Source organism: Leptosomus discolor, chromosome 1 (genome assembly GCF_034619465.1).
Source record: "Leptosomus discolor isolate bLepDis1 chromosome 1, bLepDis1.hap2, whole genome shotgun sequence".
In the NCBI taxonomy this organism is placed as follows: Eukaryota; Metazoa; Chordata; class Aves; order Leptosomiformes; family Leptosomidae; genus Leptosomus; species Leptosomus discolor.
Genome location: NC_141391.1, coordinates 151,488,001 through 151,511,696, shown reverse-complemented (window position 1 = coordinate 151,511,696; position 23,696 = coordinate 151,488,001). Strand labels below are relative to the sequence as shown.

General features: G+C 49.9%; 1 protein-coding gene across 1 annotated transcript in view; it reads left to right on the top strand.

Moving 5' to 3' along the window:
• The window catches only part of B4GALNT3 (beta-1,4-N-acetyl-galactosaminyltransferase 3), a 68,845-nt gene extending 50,145 nt beyond the window's left edge, over positions 1-18,700 (top strand). Inside the window, exons 4-20 of the mRNA XM_086461277.1 lie at positions 2,820-2,915; positions 3,409-3,499; positions 4,385-4,485; positions 5,043-5,110; positions 5,665-5,743; positions 6,174-6,240; positions 7,994-8,137; positions 8,550-8,659; positions 9,581-9,681; positions 11,416-11,492; positions 12,044-13,052; positions 14,629-14,927; positions 15,320-15,473; positions 16,219-16,291; positions 16,759-16,912; positions 17,647-17,773; positions 18,592-18,700. Coding sequence (XP_086317403.1) covers positions 2,820-2,915; positions 3,409-3,499; positions 4,385-4,485; positions 5,043-5,110; positions 5,665-5,743; positions 6,174-6,240; positions 7,994-8,137; positions 8,550-8,659; positions 9,581-9,681; positions 11,416-11,492; positions 12,044-13,052; positions 14,629-14,927; positions 15,320-15,473; positions 16,219-16,291; positions 16,759-16,912; positions 17,647-17,773; positions 18,592-18,700 — 2,859 coding nt within the window. The remainder of the gene's footprint in view (positions 1-2,819; positions 2,916-3,408; positions 3,500-4,384; positions 4,486-5,042; positions 5,111-5,664; positions 5,744-6,173; positions 6,241-7,993; positions 8,138-8,549; positions 8,660-9,580; positions 9,682-11,415; positions 11,493-12,043; positions 13,053-14,628; positions 14,928-15,319; positions 15,474-16,218; positions 16,292-16,758; positions 16,913-17,646; positions 17,774-18,591) is intronic.
• The last annotated feature ends 4,996 nt before the right edge of the window (positions 18,701-23,696 follow it).

The following is a 23,696-nucleotide window of genomic DNA, read 5'->3' as shown; positions in this document are numbered from 1 at the left end:
AAGCCACAAGCAGGAGATTTTTACTGCGTGTTCCAGAGGAGACCCAAATAGCAAACAGGAATTTCTCAGCTGCCTGCAATGGGCAGCCATGAGCTGAGCTGGAGGGACAGAGGTGATAGGGTTTCAAAACAGCTGCTGCACTGATGACTCGTCGGGGCCTAAAATTAAAGCCTGGCTCAGTTTTCAGTCCCAGAGCAGCGCTTTGGACAGCCAGCACTTATCTGTCAATAATGGTCTTCTTTTCCCTTTCAGAAGAAGCAGAGAGTAAGTTAGGCTACTGTAGCTCAAGAGAAAGTCTGTTGCTTTGGAAAAGACCCTGAAACTGCATGCAAGAAATGCTTATTATTTACCAGTTAATTATTTCTAGTAGCAGTGAGCACAGGAAAGCAAAGCAATCTCATTAACTCCTGCCAGAATCTCCTGTCAGGTGGCTTTGTAAAGACCAGGGGTATTGGGCTAGAAGTCTCAAGGACCATCTCTTACAGCATTAATGGATCACCTAGTACACTGGTGTCTGCCTTATTTTTTAATTGGCTGCCCTCTCCCTGAAACTCTGCAGTAAAGTATTGCATTAGAGTGAGACTGGTCCAAGTTTCCTCTGCAAACATTTGAGCAAGTCTAGCCTCTCTTTTGGGACTTGCCTCATAAAGATCTGTTTTGGCATTTGGGCTACCCCATGCCAAAGCTAGGCCAGTTCCATTGCAGTCCTGAGCCTCAGGAGCATCCCGTGAGTCTTTGTGCCAGGAGGGGACTGCAGTGCCAGCCTCTCCACGGTGTGGGAGTGTTGTGCTACTTTTGATAGAGATCTGAGCCTGCTATCTGCAGTGTGCAAACAATTCTCTCAGAAGAAAAACCAGCATCATTTGTGGATAGCAGTAGACTGCCATAAGAGTCAGTTTCTGGCAGTGACTTGCCATGGGAGCCCTGCCTGTTCACTTCACTTCATGTTCCACAAGAAACAGCAATTGTCGTTATTTGATTTGGCTGAGAAAAGTAGTGATAGACCCTTGGGTGTGAACTTGGATTTGGCCAGGGGGCATGGGGCTGCCCAGCAATTACATTCCAGTTCAGTGTTTGTCACACTTGCAGCGATTTATTTGTATTGTGAGTCCCTGCAGAGTCCCAGGTTTCTCTTGTCTGCATCCATCACCCCGAGCGCTCTGCGTAGTTCCTCTCTGATTTTGTCCAGCGTCACTCTGGGGAATTACAACCACTTTGTCTCGCTGCTTTTCCTCTTACCTGATGAGCAGAATCCAGGCTGAGGGATGTCAGCAGAGGCAGAAAGAAGAGGAGATAGTAGTGGGGGATGGCACGGGCTTGCAGACATCAGTCAAGCCCTGGCAGTGCGGACACCAGTGAGAGAGGGCTGATGAGAGACTGCTCAAGAACAGCAGTGTTTGTGAATGTGTTTCGCCTGGCACACAGAGACGGTTTTCACGTGCGTGACTAAAGCCCACAGCTAGCGAGGAGCATTACTGCATAAGCTGGTGCCAGGCCAAGTCTGCTCTGCGTCCTTCCTTCAAGCCACGGTTTATTACAAAACGAAACCCCAACCTGCTATCCTGGGAAAAATAACTCCGTAAAGCAGTTTCTGTGCCAGGAGTGCATGGAGGGGTTGGGCCCTCCTCCACCATGCTGCTTCAGCCCTGCTAGAGACTCCCCAGTGGAAACTAAGAATTTGCTGCCATCTGTAGACATTTGGGTGCTGTTCAGGCGATTTCCCCACAGCCCTTATGTAGGCAAGACAGCCGCAGCAAAACCTCCCTGGTATCCCAAGGCAAGCTATTCCTTTCTTCAGCATTCCCCCATCTAAGTTAGCTCCTACAGTCTTCAGTTTATTTATTCTCCACTGTTGGATGCTGGTCCTACAAGGATGGTTTCAGCATCCAGCTCCACTGGGTGCAGGCAGAGAGCTTAGGCTTTGCTGGGAGGCAACCAGCTCCTCCCTTCTGAATGGCTCGGACAAAAAGAGAAGAAAAGTCTATCCCTTGAAGAGCATATCACTGAAATCCCACAGTGGCCAGCAGGGTTTTCCTAGCAAAGCTGTGCTCCAGGTCTCCATCAGGCATGGACAGCTTCTGCTGGAGGGATTGTCTGGGTAGTGTAACAGCCACCCCTACGCACACTTGCACACCCTCGAACACTGTCCAGGAAGGGACCCCCACCTCTCACAGCATTTTTGTCTCTGCGGGCACACAGAGGCCATGCCACCCATTCACCTGCCTGTGCCACTGCTCCCCACCCTGCTGAGCCTCCATCTACCTGTCCCCATCATCCTCCATGAGTTTCACCTTGCAGATGTGCTTCAAGAAGGTGATCTGCCATCTCCCCCCTAAGGTATCCCTCTTCCTTGGGTCAGGAAAATAGCCCTAAAATAGCAGGGAAGCCCAAAGTACCTTCTTGGAGGACATAAGACCCTGTGCTCTATTTGCTGGATCATGGTGGGCTACATGGGCTACAGCATGTCCCACACCATGACCTCAGAGCACAGCTCTCTGGTTAAACACCTTCTTGATGGAGCAAAATGGGAGTGAACTCCAGCCTCTTAACTTAGATGACCCAGGCATTATCACAGTTCCCTGGTGCCATTCAGACTGTCACCTGGCCCAACACCAAACCCTGAGCAGACAAGAAACAGGGGTCTGGACCCGTGTCTCCTGCAGACCAGCCCCTCAAAGCAGCAGCATCTTCCTTTCCTCTCACAAGTGCTCCAGTGCCGGCAGCCATGGCTGAGGTTGGCAGGACAGAGGAGGGATGCGGGGAAGGGACACCGGGGAGGGACGCAGCAATTCATGGTGCCCCCACTTTCTGCCCCCCAGTTCCAGGGCCAGGCCAATCTGCATGTGTTCGAGGACTGGTGTGGCAGCTCCACTGAGCAGCTCAGGAAAAACCTCCACTTCCCTCTCTTCCCCCACGTGAGTAAGACCTCGACACCCTCTGTCCCATGCTTCCCAGCTCTGCTTCCCAGCTGGGTCACCCCTGCTCCCTTTGTGTCCTGTCCCCATCCCTCTCCTTCATCTCCTCTGTCCTCCCGCTCCTGGAGGAGCAGGAAACTTTTGCAAGGGTTCAACAGTGGCAGCTTTTCTGCTGCAGGGAGGAGGCTCATTTTACCCATGCTGGCCTGACAGGCCTTGGACACAGGGTGAAGGAGCCCTGTATTTGGTGCTCTCCCTCCAAGTGGCTAGCAAATGCTATGTCCCATCCCCACCATCTCACCAGCATTCCCGCTTAGTCCAGTTCGTCTCTTACCTGCCCTGCTCTTTCCCGCTGCCTCCATCATGCACCATGTCCCATCCTCCTCCCACAGCAAACCTCATAATTCTCTCTGCCCACTTGTCCCAGGGTTTTTGCATCCCCACCTTATTCCTATCACGTCTAATTAATAATTTTTTTCCTCTTTCACTTCAGACGCGAACTACGCTGAAGAAGCTGGCTGTGTCCCCAAAATGGACCAACTACGGTCTCCGGATATTTGGCTACCTGCATCCTTTCACTGACGGTGAGGGCTCTGAGGCTGCTGTGCTGCCACTCACATTTCTTCTCACATGCCCCTCCCTCCCCTTCTGGTGCTGAACACTGCTGCCCTTACCCTGGCAAGCCCGACACCGAATCCCCTCATGGGCCCAGCTAGCTGTGCGTGACTGGCTGTGGCCTTGGCATGGGTGAAACACATCTGCCTCCCCCGTAGGGTGGAAGGGAAAAGCACAGAAGAAAACAGATGGGAAGTGCTAGATAAAAACCAATGCTGTTGTGAATGTACAGCCCCATGGCGTGTACGTGGGCACGAGCAATGCCTGAGCTTTTCCTCCCTCACATGCACAGGAGTGTACGTGACATCATTTATGTTCCTGCTGCTCCCCGGGTGCATGAATAGCATCTGACAGCAGCTGACATCTGTATCGCCCAGCTGCATGCTTCTGCCTGGAGCAGCCTCCTAGAACTCACCCACGTCTCCTGGTCCCCTGACCCTCAACTGCCATCCCTGTAACCCTGGCCAGAACAGTGAGACTCGAGCACGTCTCCCTTTGTGGCTCCACGTGCATGTTCCTCCATCCAAACACAGCTTCTCACTCAAAAATTTGCTCTGGAAACAAAAGGGGAGACAGGGAGACTTTGCACAGACTTCTTAGCTTTCCAGGTTAGATGTCAGGTGAAGCCAATGTGGGAGGGCTAGTGAACCTGGTGCATCTGTAAAGTTTTGTTCTCAATCACAGCAGAGTTAGAGAATTCAGAGAAGTTCAAAGGGGTGGGGGTGGTAATATCAAAAGGGAAGGTATGGTCTCACCAGGAAAATAGGTGAAGACAGCATTTTAGAGGAGCAGATTCCATCCTGCGCAGAAGCCCTTACCCCAGAGCCCTACTTACTCCCTCCATCTCTTGACAGGGGAGTTTCAGTTTGCCATTGCTGCAGATGACAATGCTGAGTTCTGGCTGAGTCCAGACGAAAAGACCTCTGGTCTCCAGCTGCTGGCCAGTGTAGGCAAGGTACTGTGCATGCTGCATGGCTTCTTCTATCAAGGCTTTAATGTTTCTGTGGGGATGGAGACCTTCCTGTCTTACGTACTTCCTTGGACTACACAAGTTTCTTTTCCTGCCCAACTACAGGCAACAGCACCACAGATGCCAGATGAGTATGACATAAAATCATAGAATCATTCAGGTTGGAAAAGACCTTTGAGATCATCAAGTCCAACCATCAACCCTACTCTACCAAGTACACCCCTACACCATATCGCCAAGCACCATATCTAAACAACCTTTAAACACACGAAGGGATGGTGACTCAACCACCTCCCTGGGCAGCCCATTCCAATGTCTGACAGTCCTTTCAGTGAAAAAAATTTTCCTAATGGCCAGATACGTATTGTCAGTGCTGTTGGGAGTCCCGTGTTCGTGAATAAGGGACCTAATTCTGTCCACAGGTTATGGATCTCACAGACAACTTACCAGGAAGAGTAGCTTAATTCTCTCTCTTCATTACTCCCAGCACAGTAACCAGGGAAGAAACTCATCTAACTAGAGCATTTTCTGTCTGTTCACAGACAGGGAAGGAGTGGACTGCACCAGGGGAGTTTGGGAAATTTCACAGCCAGCAGTCAAAGATGGTGAGGTGAGTGAGCAGAGCCTCTTGCTCCTAGCCACCTCTGCACATGGCCGGGAAATCACAAGGACAAGGAGAAGGAACCCATGGTTGTTCTGAAGAATTCAGCAATATAAAGGAAGGGATTACTCTGGGCTATTGCCAAAGCTGAAGTGACGCATCCACACCTGTGACAGTTGCTTTGCTGATTTACTGCAGGAATGCAACACTGTATTTTTCTTCCCTGGAGGAAGCAGCCGCCAGCAGATCCAGACCACTCTGTATGAACTGTATCCCAATCTTCCTGCCTTGGAACTGGCCACATTTCCCAGGGGCCAAAACCTAGCAGGCAAGACTGAAAGGGAATTATCCAGAATTAACTGAGAAGGGTCTGGAGGGCTCCAGGTGCCCAAGGGAAGCTACCTATCTCACTGTCAGCATCTGGATTTTCTTGGCAGTCCTAACCCTGCTCACCCTGAGAATTAAATTGCTTCATGGGTGTGGTTGCTCTCCACTCATTGTCTGCTGACAAGCTAAGAAATGTTCCTCAATGCACTTGGTGACAGACATGTTGTTCTTCACAGATTGTCAGCTGCAGGCAGGTACTATTTTGAGGTGCTGCACAAGCAGGATGACAGAGGAACAGACCATGTGGAAGTAGCGGTGAGTCTGTGCAAATGGCCGTGCTGTATATGTGTCCCCGCAGAGCTTGGGAATGACGTTTGTAATGGTTGCCCTCCTTTCCCAGACCCAACTCCTCTTTGCATGAGATGTACCTAATCCCTTCTAGACCCCTTACTTACTTCTGTGTGGGATAGTCCCGGCCACGTATAATGACCCTTTCCTCTGCTTGCTTGGGATAATTCTGCCCTCTCTGGTCTCTGTTGCAGCTCTTTGTCCTTTCCTACTTTGGATGTGTCCTGGGGGATCTCAGCTCATTCCCAGTCTTTTGCTGCTAGGTGAACTCAGTCATAGTAAGGAGAAAGGGGGAGCTGCGAGCCCATCTGGTGAAAAAACGTCTTGTGCCTGTTCCTTTTATTCAAGCTTGGTTAACTCCATAAGCACTGCATTTTAATGTGTTTCTCTGTTCCAGTGGAGACTGAATGACCCAGAAGCGAAGTTCAAAGTCATTGACTCCCAATACCTCTCCCTTTTTGCTAGTAAGTATCTTCACCACAGGTTTCCCCGAGCACCTCCCCGTTCTTCCAAAACATATCAGTGGTGTTTCACCATGAATCATAGTCTAGCCACGCAAATACCATGCGTACGGATCATTACAGGAAAGAAGTGGAGTCAGGTCAGGAGAGAGACCTCTGGACGAGAGTGTGACTCATTACTAAATACAGGAGAATTAGAAGTAGGATTGGAACATTGTTCAGGGAAATCTAGAGGCTGAGGGGAGAGTCTGCAAGGGTGAGAACTGTTCCAGATGTGAGAGTAACACGGGATGAAGATTGTCTGTGGAGAGCTAGGGGGAACGTGAGGCCTGTAACGTGGGAGCTGTGGGAGTGTGCTGGCAGCTGGACACGGCCAGGGAGAAGGGGCCACTGTGGCACTTCCAAGAGATTTCACTGTGGGTGATGGACACAATGGCATACACTAGTGATATTGGGGGATGCTGCTTTCTTTCATGTCAGCCTCAAGTCTCTGCAAGTTGCTGCTGGGTTGCAGCAAGCACATCAGCCCAGTCCCTCCTGTTTTGTAAACCCTTCTTAGCACATCAAGTGGTGCCTTTATCAGTTAAGGAGTTCCTTGGTCCTGTTTACCCTTATCTAGCTTTGTCTGCATCTCTTTCCTCTGCCAGCATTCCCCCTTTCCATATCTACCACTGTTGCCTTCCAACTTCTCTGGGCTTTTTTCCATGCCAACGCTTTTGCCCATGAAACACTGCCTGATGTAATAGAGACATCTGTTTACTATGTCTTGTATCGCAGCCTACTGCTGTATTTTCTGAAACCTGCCATTTGGCCAGGACTGGGCATTCCATTAGGTCTTCAGTCCCCATCCTTTTTCCTTCAGCTCTTTTCTTCTTATTAATTCCCTGTGAAAGGAAGACTCACATCCCAGAAGATCCCTTTGTGGTTGGACACAGTGCTGGAGTCTCATCTTTATCTGGCACCTTCTGCCCGTACAGTGTTTCCCTCTTCCACATCAACCTTTGGCTGTATCACATGTCATCCCATTCCTTCTGGGTTCCCATGCTGTTCAGTACCCATACGTTGCTAACGGTAACCCCAGTGCCCTTGGCAGCATGTTGCCTTTCCTGCCTGGATATTTATGCAGTTTCCCTCATGTCAGAGTAAAATCTGTGGAGGCACCAAGTCCTCTGGCAGCAGCATGCAAGAAAAAACATTAACCATACCCAGTCTTGAATTTAAGCTTCCCATTGCTCCTGACTTACTGTGGGTAAGGGTCTCCATTCCCTCCTCAGCCACTGAAGGCCTCACCCCAGGGTCCTGCTCCTTTTCCAGCATAGGAGAAAGCTCCGCTCACAAGTTCCTCCTCCCTTTCATCTTTTCTGTCTCATTTTAAAATAAATTTAATGCTAATAATTCAGACGTGTCCAGTAATTCCTGCCAGCATGGGGCTTCTTCAGCACACCAATGCTGGCATGTCCAAGGTAGGAGGTAATTTTCCTCCATTACTTATCACTGTGTTTGCTTTCAATGATAGCCACATTCCTACCCCACAGCTTCTGTATTTCCAGCTTTCTGAATCAAAGCCTTTCCTTCCTACAGTGTCTTTGCAGTGGAGCTCCTGATCAGCACCATTTAGGCTTTGCTATGCCAGAGGCAGCATTAGTGCCGTGGATTCAATGCCATTTGGAAAGGGCTGACACTGGGGAAGGGCGGTTTTTGGGACAAGGGATGAATTAGCCCTTCCTCCCCCTTCCGTTCTCTCTCTGGTTTCCAGACGAGACGTTTTTAAAGATGGATGAGGTTGAGCATATCCCGCAGACATTGGCCAGCCACACGAGGCGGCCTGCTGACAGCGCAGGCAGCAAGGCACACCCAGCTGACATGTTGAAGCCTGACCCCCGGGACACTCTTTACAAAGGTAAGACTTGCAAAGGAGTCGAGGAGGTAGCTGCAGCCTGTCACGGCACGTGCAGTAGCACAGCCAAGAAAGATTGTCCCCCTACACCATGGTTATCAAAGGCCACGCTTTTTTCTCCCCAGTGCAGAGCAGAGGGGGCAGCATACAATATCAGTCACTGTAGGAGACAAAGCACAGACTAAACCCAGCTCCTCTTTCTTGTCATCCAGCTCACACGACATCCCTGGGCGTAATGTTTTACTGTGAGTGCTTTAGAGCAATGTAAAGAGATGAGCTGTGCAAGATAGTTTGCTTTGTGTATCTGTTAGTGTTTCACATGGATAAATAGAAACCAGGCACAGAAGTAGCTCAGCTGGTGCATCGCTTACAGCAGGGCTCCTCCAGCAACACTTGCCTACGTGTTTCTTCTCAGTGCCTCTGCTCAGCAAGTCTCGTGTGCGCCGAGCCTTGCCAGACTGCTCGTACAAGCCCAGCTATGTGGTGAATGGATTTCCTCTGCAGCGCTACCAGGGACTCCAGTTTGTAAGTTTTATTCCTTGAGCAGATACATGCCCAGGAGAATGTAAGGAGGCGGGAGGGAAATCCAGTTAAGCATGGGCCTCTCCACTGGTCTGAAGCTCCTGAGCAGATTTTGACTATCTGCTGTTCAGGTCTGTGCACTCCGGTACATGCCAAAGGGCAACACCAAGAAAAGGGAGATGGTTGCTACACATTGCTCGTGGGTCTCACTGGGGTGCAAGTTTGCGTGTCTTGCAGAGCCCCTTGGACCTCAGAGCAAAGAGCTGAGCTTGCGTTCTCGTGAAGCCTCACAGTGGCCGAGGATTTTATTCTCTGTGGGGTGAACTGTAGTCTGTGTGGACTACTAAAGCCCCTGACAAGCTTAAAGCTGGTCTTGAGGGGGAGCTCGCATTTGTGGGGCATGCAACATAGCAGGGATTAACCCCCTGCATAGCAGAGCAGACTCTGAGGGCTGCTGAGGACAGGTCACCAGCATGGTTTGCCCTCCCTGGATGCCAGTGCAAGCCTACACTCCCTGGGGAGCTCGCATCCTGGGCAGCCCCGGCTCCCTCAGCCTGGCCTGGAGGTCTCCCAACGCACTTTCTGGGCTCCTGTGATCCCCTGCATCTCTTCAGGAGGACTTGCCCACCTCTCTCACAGCTAGTTATTATCGGTCTGTTATAGGACTTAAGCGCACAGTTACAGATACAGACAGACAGATGCCGAGAGAGAAAAAGGCACACCTGTGCATACATCCCAGCGCGCTTCCTTCTGTTTTCTATTCTCACAGCCTGCTACCAGGTCCCTTGAAGAGGGAAGTAGTTAGTGAGCCACCCCTGCTCCCTCTCAAAAGGGCTGGTCACCCTGCAACTCTCTCTGGGTCACCTTGTGACTGATATCTGGCATTTATGAGGGTTTTACTCGATTTTCCTCCCTTCTTCCCAGGTTCATTTATCTTTTGTTTACCCGAATGATTACAGCCGCCTGAGCCACATGGAGAAAGACAACAAATGCTTCTATCAGGAAAATCCTTATTACTTGGAAAGGTAGGATGCTGCAAATGCAGATTTACTAGCAGGGCGGGAGAAGATGGTTTGAAGGCTAGAACTGGGGTAGAATTTCATGTTCACTTCTGAAAGACTGCCTTAATTCTTAAAGATCCCCTAAGTCCTGCAAAACATGAAAGCATTTATAGTTTCTTTCAATAACCTATGCCCCCTTTAAGTGAAAATACATTTAGATCTCAAGGGGAAACTGCCGCTGCTTTTCTTGCTCTGTTAGCCTAGAAGCTAGGTCAGAGCATGTTTATTCCACTGCAGCAACAAATCTGGTGAAAGGCCTAGAAAATAAGTCTTATGAAGAGTGGCTGAGGGAACTGGGGCTATTTAGTCTTAAGAAAAGGAGGCTGAGGGGAGACCTTATTGCTCTCTGCAGCTACCTCAGAGGACATTGTAGAGAGGTAGGTGCTGGTCTCTTCTCACAGGTAATTAATGATAGAACAAGAGGGAAGAGACTCAAGCTGCACCAGGGTAGGTTTAGGCTAGACATTAGGAAAAATGTTTTCACTGAAAGGGTTGTCAGACATTGGAATGGGCTGCCCAGGGAGGTGGTTGAGTCACCATCCCTTCATGTGTTTAAAGGTCATTTAGATGTGGTGCTTGGCGATACGGTGTAGAGGTGTACTTGGTGGAGTAAGGTTGATGGTTGGACTTGATCTCAAAGGTCTTTTCCAACCTGAATAATTCAATGATTTTATGATCAGGGAATGGATTTCCAGCAAACTTCGCCTGCCAGCAGCTGGAGCCTTCTGATGGCTGTTGCTGTGAAAGCCAAACCATGCTCACCGCTAGGCATCTCTCTGGGGAAATAAATGCATGTCATTTATCTTCAGGGGGTCTGACTCCCAGCAGTGGCCCTGTGAGGGAACTCACATGCTCCCCCCTGCCACAAGCAGACAGCTTTTGTGAGGACTCCTCTCTGTTCAGGAGGACTTTCTTTGCAGGATTAGGAGAGTCACTTTCCTGGTGAGATAACTGATGTCGGCCTCCCTGTGTTCAGGCTTTTCTTCCTTCCTACAGGACTATTTTGAGGGCTGGAACAACAGATAGTATTGTAGGTTTGGGAGGGAACTCCTGGGACTGAGGTTCACAGCGAAGGGTGGAGAAGGTGGTTGCCATGGGCTGGAAGGTGCCATCCAGGTTCGTTACTTTGACAATTCATTTGTACTGTGATAGGATTGGGGAAGTGGCAGCCCATTTTGCTTGGCATCAAGCACACATGGAGGGAAACAGTCCTGGAAACCCCTCCCAAAATCTTGAAGCGCAGATGTATGAGGACAGCACCCAGACAGTTCTGGTAGGAGAGAAGAGAGAGGGAGATCACTGCAATTACCTGCCTGAGCTGCTTTTGCAGCATGACTTGCGTTTGTGAGCACTGCATCATAAGTGAGCTTTAAGGAGCAGTTTAAGGGAAGCTAAAGAAGTGTTTCAGTGTGCTTATATTGGGATTTCCTCCTGCACTTAGGAGAAAATGTCTGAGAGACTGGGATGGTAAGCAAGGAAAGCTGACGTCTTTGACAGTGCAGAGTAATATCTGATTGCCCAAAGATTTGAAAGACAGGGATGATGGTAGTCTGTGACTTGCTGGGAAAGGAAGATCTAGAGATGCTGGGTAGATGTAATCAGAATAAAGGACTATCGCCTCTGAAGCAGTGGCCATAATTTATTTGGAGACAGCAAAGTAACTTTCATCAAATTTGTGTTTTGCCCTTTCCTCTGCAGATTTGGATTCTACAAGTACATGAAAATGGATCGGCCAGAGAAGAGCCTGGACTCTGGAGAAAAGACAGAGCAGCCAGGTAGGGGCCCTAATGTCCAGAGGATCCTTTTATCTGTCACCTTTGTGTGTGGTCTTCCAGGCAAGGAAGTCACAACCCTTCCCTGCCAGATTGCTGTGGCTGGGAGGAGATTTTCGCTGCCATTTTCACTTCTCTTAAGGGCAGGTTAGGAGGTCACCAAACTGTAGGCTGTAGTGGACAATGTGACAACTACCTCTCAGGCCTGCATCTTAGCTGAGGTGCAATTCCGTGGGTAGAAGTGACAGAGCCAAAAGTGTGCCATGTGGCAGCCTGTGCTCACACCTGCCCTGCCAAGCTGTGGCCAGACTGACAGCTAAAGGCAAAGCCAGATGCCTCCGCAGCCTTTGGTAATGCTGGCTAATAGGTGCTGAGGAGGTTGGTACCAGCAGGAGCACAGCTCCTGTATGTGAGAGCATCCCTGTCCCTCTGAGCAGGAGAGACAATGCTGAGATGAGGCGACAAGTAGCTGCCCCCAGTGGGGTGGGTGCCTGGGTCAGGATGGGGAAGGCAGCAGGAGGATGCCAGAGGTGTAACTGTGATCACTTCTGCAGGCTCCCAGGAGGGGAACATGGACAACCTGCAGTACGCAGAGCAGGATGCAGAGAGTACCAGTCCCCCCGAGCTCCCTGACACGGGGAGGGCAGAGCCAGCAGGCAACGGTCCCAGCAGCGTGGTGGGCAGCAATAACGTTCATGAGGACTATTCCCTCCGGGAGCATCGTCGGCTCCTCTCGGTAACAGGTGGCAACATGGGAGAAGGGCTACAGAGGAGAAGGACAAAGAGGTCTGGTGTCAGATCAGCCACGCTGGCCTCTGCTAACCAAAGCCTCAGCCAGGCTGGCCTAGAGGGGAACCCAATAATGAAGAGACCCCGTTTAAAAGCTGGCGTCAAAGATAACTCCAGGAGCCCTCCGCAGCACGCCAGGGCCATCCAGAGGAAAGTGCCTGTCAAAAAGGCGAACCCTCCTTCTAGGACCGTGTCTCAAAGGCAGCGGCCTCTCGGTGGCCGCAGGGACTCAGAGGTCACGATTCCCAAAGGGGTGAGACCTCGAGGAGACCTCAGCACTGCTAAGGACGGGCTGCAGCCAGCAGGCACTGTGCCAGCTGGGAAAGGAGGCCCAGTTTCTGGCAAAGCTGGCAGACACGCTGTGAGCGCTGCCAGCGCCAGCCAGCAGCCTGGGCTGCCGCAGTGGCTGAGCCAAGTGGAGTCCTACATTGCTGAGCAGAAGGCAGCCAATGGCGGGGACGTGGGCGAGGGAGAGGCGGAGGTGGCATCTCCTGTGAAGGGCAAGTCTGGACCTGTGGCAGCAGAAGAGGAAGAGGAAGAGGTGGATGGAGAGCCAGAGGAGGAAGATGAGGAGGATTTTGATTATGTACCAGTGTTTGACCAGGTGGTGAACTGGGAGCAGACCTTCAGCACAAGCAACCTGGACTTCCACATGCTGCGCACAGACTGGATTGACCTGAAATGCAACACGTCAGGAAACTTGCTGCTAAGAGAAAAGGAGGCCCTGGAAGTCACACGTGTCTTCCTGAAGAAGCTCAATCAGAGGAGTAAAGGGTAAGACACGGTGTAAAAATCAAGGGGCAGCATCCCAGAGGTGGTGTACCATGCTGCACAGGGAATACCTATTGTTTGAGGAACAAGTGGGAATCAAAGATTAAACTAGATGTGGGAAATAAGACTTCAGGCAAGGAATCTGTGTAAAAACCTGGGCTTTAAATACCTCTTGTGGCTGAGAAATGGGGATTGTTGGACAACAGACCATGTCTGGGGGCTGAATATCACCTCCCACACCTGGTGGCAGTAAACGTGAAAGATTAGAGGTTTCCATCCAGCTGGCATCACTGCCTTTTGCTGGCCTCCTCATTGCACAGTGTAGGTATTGAGAGCACACATGAGCATTTTACCACCTGAAGGTTAAGAAACTCTGCTGATACAACGTAGGACTGGAGCTCCTTGTGCTTGTGATTTAATGTCTGCCACGTCTCAGCTTGTGAATCACTTAGGATGTAGGACCAGAAGGGACCTATCAGGTAATACGGATCAGTATACCAAGCTCAGAGACAACCAAGTACCCTACACTGTTATCTGAATGAATGTGTGCACCTCCATCTTAAAACTAGCTAGATTTCTAGATCCTAGTACTGATTTGGGAAGATGTTTCAGCTCCTTGCTTCTTTGATGACCCACTGGAGATCAGCTTTTGCTGGTACTCTCTTTTTACAGGGTCTTGATAGGGTTCTTTTTCTTCTAAAGACTTACCCTCTTGATTGCCTTTCTGGCAAATGGATATACCTCATCTGAGCCTCTATGAGCTAAACAATCCAACTCCTGATCCTTCTGTTGAGTTGGCTTCTGTTTCCATAATTACCCCATCTGTCCTTCTCCATGTGGGTTTCAGTTTGGGTTAATTTTCCTGTACATAAGTGACCAGTATCCTGGTTGTTTTATAGAATGGCCGTTATTAGTTCCTAATCCCTGCTGGAAGTAGCTCTTATGCTACATTTTAAGATTATATTTGTTTTTTTAGGATCACATCAGTCACAGTCATGGTGTAACTGATTAGTACACACAAGCTTTTCTCAGCATTTTTAACTGATGAGCATCCATTTTACAGCAGAAACTCTTGTTATGATCCAAAAGGGCATGACCTGACATTTCATCCTGTTTTGGCCATTCTGAACCTACAGCCCACCCCAGTTTTTACCATGTGATTGCTCAGTCCTATTCCATGTTATTGGCTGATAAGCTGTCATCAGCCAATTTCACTAGCCCAAACATACTCCTTGTGCCAAGATCATTGTAGGAGGTGTGGAATACACTCACTATTACCAGCCCTATAATCATTCAGACACATTTGTTATTTTCTGTGTCACCTTTATTTCATTTCCTTTGCCAAGTATTTTTTCTTGGCTGGAATCCCAGATCTAATCCCACATGCTTGTGGATTTAGGAAACAGGTGCTAAACCTTCCCGTGGGACTTTGGAAGCAGTGCAGCAAAGCAGGAGGAAGCTGGGGACAAAAAGGTTTGTGCCAGCCAGGAGGAAAGAGCCTAGCAGAGCTGAACGGGTTGGAGATGGGAGAGGGGCTGGTGTATGGGGGACATGCCCACCCCAGCTGTATCTCTTGCAGGCGGTTCCAGCTGCAACGTATCATGAATGTGGAGAAACGCCAGGACCGCATGCGGGGCAGCCGCTACCTGCTGGAGCTGGAGCTGCTGGAGCAGGGAGAGCGGCTCGTCCGCTTCTCCGAGTACGTCTTTGCGCGGGGCTGGCAGGGCGTTGGTGGCGATGAGGAGGAGGAAAGGAAGATGAGGAACCTGGCATGGGGTCGCCGGCGGCGTCTGATGGCTGTGGCAAATGAGCCAGAGCTGTGCTGGCCCCAGGGCTTTTACTGGAACCACCGTGCCGTGGTTCACTTCGTGGTGCCAGGTAAGGAGGCCCTGCCTCCCCGGGACATCAAGGGGTGGCACGGTGGGTGGTTCCTGTGAGGGCAGACCTGAACAGTGGGTCTGGGCCAGCCCCAACCATCTTATTTAGGTGACTTCCAGTTTCTGTTCTGTCCAAGTTAAACTCCATCAGAAATATGACAGAGCCCAAACTCCCATGGCATGTAAGATCAAAGAAAACTCCTGTCGCACACTGGGAAAGAATCCACACTGATTCCTGGGCTTTTTAGTCCAGGTTTTCAGCCTGGGTCTATTTCAGCATCCCTGCAAGGTTAGTGGGGTTTGAGGGGAGGTGAGAAGCCTTGCCTGTTGAGAAGCCACACTATCTTTGAAATCTGTTTTGCTTTGATTCTCTCCCTTGTGCAATATAACCAGTGAAAAACCAGGCACGTTGGGTGCTGCAGTTCATCTCTGACATGGAAGAGTTGTTCCGAGTCACTAAGGATCTGTACTTCAATGTCATCATCACGGACTACAGCAGCGATGACATGGATGTAGAGAAGGCTCTGAAGAGATCTACCCTGCACAGGTGAGGGTACTGCTTGGTCACAAAATGCTCACATGCTTATGCCTGCAAACACAGCACATCTGCCAATTTCTCTGTATTGACCAGCCACAGCCTCGTGCAGCTGGAAACCCAAAGATAACATCCATCCAGACTTTGCACATATACACAAATACATTGTTGTTATAATGTGCATACATGTATACTGCATATAATAGTGTTATAAAACTGTGAGGCAATAACTATTGTAGTTATTCATCCAGATGCATCTCTTTTCTCCTGGCTTTTGTTCAAGTTTACAAGAGAGAAAAGAAAGTAAGTCTCACAGGGATGGGGCAGGGGGAGGACAGAGAAGTCAAGCAATTTGTAAGAAGTGGGACTGAGAGCGTGGAGACATCTGGGGACTCCACTTGCTGGAGTAACTCTCTGGCTTACTCTAGTCTGATCTGAACCAGCCTTGGCCGGTCATTTCCTTTACATGCCAGGGATTCCCAGTAACAGATCTAGTCCTAGGATGGAGCTGGACTAGAGCTGAAAAGACTTTTGCTAGGATCTACCCTATGCTTGCTGCACAAGGGGGAGTGCTGGGACCTGGAGCAGCGCTGAGCTTGTGCATTCACACAGCAAAGGCTTTCCTCTTCCATGAGAGAGTGCATGGGGGTGAGGGCAGCTCCACAGCGTGAAACCTGTGGTGTACCATTGCTCGCGGTGCTTTCTGTGCTTGCCAGCATTCACGCACTTGAACTTCCCTTTCCCATCTGACCCCCAGCTATCGGTACTTGAAGCTGACAGGGAATTTCGAGCGTTCTGCTGGGCTGCAGGCGGGGATAGACCTTGTGACGGTAAGCCTGGGGGGCCTTGGGGTGGACAGGGAAGTTTCTATTATGTGACTGGTGCTACCTCTGCCTTTCATACTGATCATGCTGGTTTTTAGGGAAGTGAATAGCCTAGCAGACCAGATCAAATGTAGATGTGTTTCCTGTCTCTCCAGAGCAAGGGTCTCACCCTTTATTCTGAGGAACCTATGGTCCATTAGGTTCTTGGTCCACCTGCTGGGACTATCAGACAGGATGGAAGTCAGCAGTAGCAGCTTTGTGATACTGGCTTTGTCAGATCATAGCCACAGTATTTCACACCCATCGCTGAATAGCCACTCAGTGGCCATTTTGCCAGCCCCTAGGATCTTGAGTTTCTGATGTAGCAATGCATGGCGCTCTAATTCACTCCCATATCTCTGTCTTCCTGCCCCTCAAGAAAGACTTACTTAAAGTCAACCTATTTTTTTCCCAACCGGTGTGGTTGGTTCCAGGACCCCCACAGCATCATTTTCCTGTGCGACCTCCACATTCACTTCCCAGCTGGAATCATTGATTCAATCCGGAAGCACTGCGTGGAAGGCAAGATGGCCTTTGCACCCATGGTCATGAGGCTGCACTGCGGCATGTCTCCACAGTGGCCTGACGGTAAGAGGGAGTAGAGCCTCTTTGGCTCAGACCTTGGGTCATGGGGAAAGAAGGGAGGATGCCTGCCACCTCCATATTTGTTCCTCTGGTGTTACAAAGGTCTGGAGCTTAAGGTACTTCCAGAGCCACTAGGTGAGAGTGCATTAGACATAGGATGGGGTTTAACAGTGTCAGGTACCTGGAATTTGAGATCAAAGAGCCAGCAGAGCCCTTTATATGATGTTACTCTTGGTCATCTCCTAGGGCTCTCTATGGATTTGAGGACCTTGGAAAACCCTCTCTCTGTTTCTCCCTTTTCTTAGGGAGCATAGCCTGTCCTGAGGAGAGCTGTTATCCTGGGTGTGAGGGAAACCAACCCAAGTCAGGGGGAGGAAAGTGTCACAGATCATCTGAGCGTAGGACTTCCTTTAGACAGAGGTGGCCATCCTGAGCTGTCCAGGCACAGGGACGACCCTTTGAAGCTGGGACAGTCCAGGTATATTAGGTACTATGCTGACAGACAGGAGATGTGAGAGGCTCTGCTAACAAATTCGTAGGACAGCCCATGCTGTCTGGCCGCCAGCCTTTCTCACTGCCCAAGGGTTTAATACGGCTGGCTCTGCCTTGGTGCTGAGTTGACTCTCTGGTGTCAACATCGTGCTGAAACTAGCTTGAGTCTCACTCTAGCAGCCCTGCTGGAGTCATCAATGGTTCAAAGCACCAACATACCTGTGCCTCTTTTGTGCTGTCCTCAGGCTACTGGGAGGTGAATGGGTTTGGTCTCCTGGGCATATACAAGTCTGACCTGGACAAGATCGGAGGCATGAACACAAAAGAGTTTCGGGACCGCTGGGGAGGAGAGGACTGGGAACTCCTGGACAGGTAGGCACCCATTGCCATCATTCATGCATTCGGGAGCGGAGAGTCATTAGATCCTGGAGGACCAATGACCAGGGGAGTGAGGATCTGAGGAGACTGAGGCGACTAATACCACCATAAGCTTGGTCAGTGAGGGAGAGTCTTTGAGCATGTCCTGACCTCAAACCTAGTAGGTGGGTGGACCCAAAATACACTGCCACAACCACTGATAAGAGAGGAGCCATTTCCTGGTGCCTTCCAGCCACACTGCTGGTTGGCCACAGGCAGATCAGGCGCTGTTGATCGTGAAGACTTTGTCCTCTTCAAGTGGTGCAGTGCACAGTAGGTCCAGTTTGGGTCCCTCAGACTTCCGTACTACATATAGCAATTGCCCAGAAGAGCAACTGTCAGAGAGACATTTAAAGATTAAGAAGTACAGTTAAACAATTTCTGATGAGATTATGATAAGGGATCTCTGCTGTACAAATCCTAGACCTCTGCCTTTGTAGTTCTAGGTTTTGGGGCCTGTCCTGTCTTTTCTGTCAAATGACTGCAGAAAAGACTAGCATCCTGAGCAATCCCGTGTGGCCAGCTGTCCTTCCTCCTAACCTGGCATGCACAGGCCACTCGTGACCAGTCCTGCTTTCAAGGGTGCATAAACACTCAGCAAGTGTTATTAGATGCCTGCTTATGGATGTGAGATACCCCATAGCTATTCTGGATTCTTCGATTTGATTGCAGTCTCTTGACAACAGCACAGCTTAAAAGATTTCCTGGGGCTGAGCCCACCACTATCTTTGTGATCAAGTTTTCCCTAAGTCTACTTTTCTCTTTTCTGCCAGGATCTTGCAGGCTGGGCTGGAAGTGGAGCGTCTCTCCCTGAGAAACTTCTTCCACTGGTTTCACTCGAAGCGGGGCATGTGGAACCGGCGCCAGCTGAAGACGCTCTAGCCTTCAACCCCAAAGCTGCTTGGCAGCACCGTCCACCATCTCGTCTCAACATGCACTTTATCGAGGCACACAGCCGAGCCCACAAACTCTTCCTCTGCCTCCAGAGCCCTCTGATGGGATGGCATAGCTGAGGAAGGGACGGTCAGGCTAGGGGAGCAGAGCTTCTCTTGTGAGCCATTTTATCCAAGACGTGATCTGTGTCTTGCTGGGAAGGCGTGCAGGGGAGATGTCAACAAGTGAAGGACTCGTATTTCCTGCCATGCAGTCTGGTGGAGGGTACAGTGGGAGAGGTGCCATATTTCCCGTTGAGTCTTGCATGGTGCAAACCAAACAAACACAAATCCCACCTAAGCCCAGAATGGTTTATTTAGAAAGAGAAAGCTTCTCTTTCAGTACTTGAATGAAAAAAAAAAAAAGAAAAAAAAAACATCCTCCCCATTTCCCCTCCTTCCCCATCTCTCCGGTATCCGTGCTTTTGGGCAGGGGACCAAAGTAAGTTCTCTGAACTGTACTGTGTCCACATGCCCATGTGCTGACCCAAGGAAATCTGGGTGTGGAGGAGCTGATAGGCACTTTAGGCTGCTGGTGCTTAGATGTTTCTCTGTGCTTTTCACTTTAGTCGTTATGAAAAACTGTGCTCCTATTCAGCAAATTACGGGCCATGAGTGGAGATGCAGGTACACTTCCCTTATGAGAGCCATGTTTGCCTGCAGCTGGGCAAGGTGGCAGGGGTTGATGTCATGACTCCACCTAAATTATTGATCCACTGCCTGAGGATAGTGGAGGGGTTATACAGAGGAGCTAGGAGGGCATCTCAGGAGGAACTTTGCAGCCTTATCTGACAGACATGTATGTTTGTCCTAACGATATCAGGGAAACCCTAGCAGGGAAGAAGTGGCAATATTTTATTAGTTGAAATATTGTGATTTTGTCAGAAAAAGAGGAGACAGAGTATTCTGCTCTCTAAATCCTGTACATTTGTGCAGCATCTAAAGGTTAATTTAATAAGTTATGGCCTCACAGTTATGTCTTGTCATAGTTTGACTTTTATATAAAGAGCAGGCTTCTTGACTGAAGAACCAGCACAGCTGTTGGTGCTTCATCTCTGGAACAGCCCTGGGAGCTCTGGCCCAGTACAGAGGCGGTGGCCTCAGGCCTTGGCACGTGCACTGAACAGCGAGGACAGAAGAGGGTAGAGTGAATAAAAGGATGCTCAGACCCATGCTGGCAGTGATTCAAGAGCTGTGGAAAGAGCCCCTGTCCACAGCTGGCCTGATGCTACAGGGAATTCTCATCCCCTAAAACTCCTGTTAATGTAAGGCAAGATTTTTTACTCGTGTAACCATTTTACAAGACTATAGAAACCCAGAAATCCCAACACACTCAGTGCTCTACACTGGAGCTTTGGTGTCCCCATACTGTGCTGAAAAGGCTGCTACTGGTCTCAAGCTTGAGGTGGGGGGGGCATGACATAGGATGCTGCTCATGGCACCCAGCTCTGTGGGGAGTTGTTGAGAAGTGAGTGATGGAGGTATGCAGGATACAAGCAATGCTGACATGGTACTAGAGTTGTTTGCTTTTTACCTGATGGAGTGGATGCCAATTCAGAATAGGTGTTCATTTATTATTAATTCCGTGGCGCTTGACAAGTCCATCAAGTTCCACTATTGCAGTCGAAAACTGAACATGCAAGTTCTGGCACGTGAGATAGAAATCTTGTCAAATCATCTGCTTGCCTCAGTCCAGGTTTTGTGACTGATGGAGTCATAAAAAGTCAATCAGATTTCAGAAAGGTTTGCTGTGCAGTGTGCAGCTATGGTGAGAGGTACACGAGAGACGGCTGTGTCTCAGTCCACAGGGCCTTTGTCAGAATGCAGACTGAATATTTTAGAAGGGGCAGCCTTAACTTTCTGCCCAAGCCAGAGTAGTCTTTTTATTGAGGGAAAGTATTTTCCCCATATAGAGACTAAGAAATGGAACACTGCCATTGGGGTGAGAGGGAAGAGGCTGACAACAGTCAATGCTATTATTTTTTTTTAGTGTATTACAGGAGTTTAGGAGGCCAAAGCCTTGTGATGCAATGTTGCAATAAGTCATGTTTCTGCCTGGAATGTGCAGTGTCAGTTGTGCTCTCGGTGCGTGTTGGAGCCTGTCCTTCACTCAAACACAGGCACAACCCTGCAAGTGTGCAGGTGAGGTGCTCTTCAGGCTCTGGGACTGTGCCTCTGCAGCCTGTCTGGGCTGGCTCTGTCACGCAATCCTTGTGGAATGGGGAGAGGCTGGTAGGGAGGGCGAGCACCGGGACGTGGCGAGGTGTTAGCAGGACCCAGCCGTTTGGCCCCATCAAGCAGAGAACGGCCCATTTTGCAGATGGAGAGCTGATGGATTCAGTGGCGGCCTTTATGTCACGCACAGGGAGGAAGGGTTATTTGTACTGTGTGCTTTCACATCTGGCTTAGATGTGGTCTGCAGCACCCAAAGTTAGCAGCTGGCGTTCATCTGCAGACACGGGAAAGAATTAGTGCACCCAGAAGGTAACTCTCTTGGCTTAAATGATACGAGTAACCCCTCTTCCTCACCAGAGAGGACAGCCAGCAAAGAGTGGACAGGAAAGTAGGGTGCAGCCCTCATTTCAGCACTGCCAGCAGAATTTGAGGATTTCACCCCCATGCTTTAGCTGTGACTGTGCTCCTTCCTTCACACCTTGTAACCCAGGCCAGTGGCAAGCAGAACTGTTTAACTCATGAGGTCTCCTTGGTGGACATCTAAGGAGTTAGTGGGCTTCAGTCCAGTTTCCCGATGGCTGGTGTCACCATAGTCAAAGCTGCCATCACAAATGTTCTTCCCTTTCTAGCACAGTGGGGATTTTTAGTTTGTATTTAAGCATTGCAGTAGTAAACGTGATTAATGCTAATTGGCGCTGGTTGGCAGCCTCCATGGAGGAGCTTGGAGAGAGCCCATGAGGGCAAAAGCTGTCTTCGAGCCCACATACTCAGATGCCGCTGCGGGTTGTAGGGAGAGAAGGGGCTACACGCTCCCTGGCTGCCAGCCAGCAGCAAATCTTGCAGGAGCGGTGCTGGGCTTTGCTCCTGCCCCTCTTCCAAAACAACCTGCAGTTTTTCTCCCCAGACAGTCATGAAGAGGGGGAGATCAGGGCGCAGAGCAGAGGCAGGTAGTCCAGCAGCCATGTAGTGAAAGGATGTGGCCATCCAGGGTGGTGGCCAGGCCACCGTGGTCCCCGATCGGCCAGTTGTTCACCCCGGCACTAATATTGCTCAGCGTGCACTGCCGCTGCGAGGAGAGCTTGTCTCTGGGTCTGCCACAGCTCCTGGAGAGCAAGAGGGAACCTTCACCATGGCCGGGAAGCTGACTTCTCCTGACAGTCAATCTTGTTTCTGTCACCAGGATCTTTTGAGGAAGCTGTGGCTGAGTTTGCGGTGAAGTTTGCCCTCTGTTTCTGGCCTTCGTGTGCATCCTGGCTGTGTCCTGCCTTGACGGCAGGAGGAAATCAGTTGCGTGGGATTTCCCGTGCATCAGGCAGGCAGGAAGGAGCTTCTCTGGTCGCTCTCTGGCTGGGGACAGATGTGGCCAGGCTGGGGACCCTGGGCCTCCAAGCATGGGGTGCATGGCAAGGGGGCTCCGCCCACAAATACCAGCTGTCTTCAGGATTGTGAATTGTGGGGCTGAGGCTTGTTTTGCAGATCAGCAAAGGGAACGAAGATGGGCTGGCTTTTATTCTGAGAGAAATGTATTGTGTGAAAATTATAATGTGACTTGTTTTGTCATTGTCTTTAATGTTTGCCTGGTATGAACATCTCACCTCTTCTCATTGCCTACAAATGTCTGAAGTTGATTGGTTTTTAGATACCGATGCCTTGTTTTAAAGATCTGAATTGTACCTTCAGTTTATCTGCCTTAAAGTGGCTCTGTGCCTTCAAGACAACTCCTGGGCCACCTCTCTGTTAGAGCTGGGGGACATACTGATTCTCCGTCATGTTTTATAAATACATTGTCTTCCTACAAGGGCTCTGTCTGTGTGTTACTCACACCTGCATCACCATGAAGCAGGGATTAGAAACCAGGTGTTTCTCCTCTGGCTTCATATAATCGAAGGTGTAGGCAGTACTAGAGAGACAGGTCACTCTCTGCCCAAGTCAGTGAGAGCTCTGCAGCAAGAGGTGGGTGGGAGAAGCAGCGAGAAAGGTTAGCCAGGAGTGAGACCTGTTTCAGTCTCCTATAGGGCTGTAGAAAGTGGGATGGCAGCAAAACAGTTTTTCTCTTGTCTCCCTGGGTTTATCATGTGAAACAAGGTAGAACGTTAGACAAACACACATCCCAGCAAAGCACAAGTGCGATGTGATCGTAGAGAGAATGCGGAGAACTAGGTGGTTCCTCTCACAAGCAGGCGACAATTCCTGGAGAAGGCCACAGGTAAGAGCCTAGACCTGAGCTCGGTACTTGGCACAGCCTACGCAAATGGGAGGTCAGCTCTTTCATGGCAACTGCTTATTTAGATTAAATTTTGGCCCCTTTTCACTTCAACTGTGCCTCCTGTGAGTATAAAAACCTTGGCAGGAATAGGAGTTAGACACAGAGAGGTAAAAAGGCAGCCAAGGTTGCTAATGAGTCTGATTGCATTATAATGAGAAATTATTATTAAAGGTGACAGGGGAAATGCATTCCAGCATGCTGCTGGTCTTCTGCTCGCCTGGACTGGGTGATGGGAAACCCTCTCTGCTCGGGCAGGCCTTGTACCTGACTTGGCAGCTCTCTGAGACGATGATGGTGAAGTTAAGATCTGGTAATGAAATTCCCCTCACTGCTTCTTTCCCAGCTGAACCTTTTCTGGTTTTTTCTATCTTTACATTCGCTCATCAATGCTAATTGCTTTGCCTCCTGCTCTGTGAAGCAGTGAGTCACAGGAATTGGGATCTGCACACAGGATGCATAATTTTTTACCTTTTTCATGAACCCAGCTGGCCAGTAGTGGCTGAAA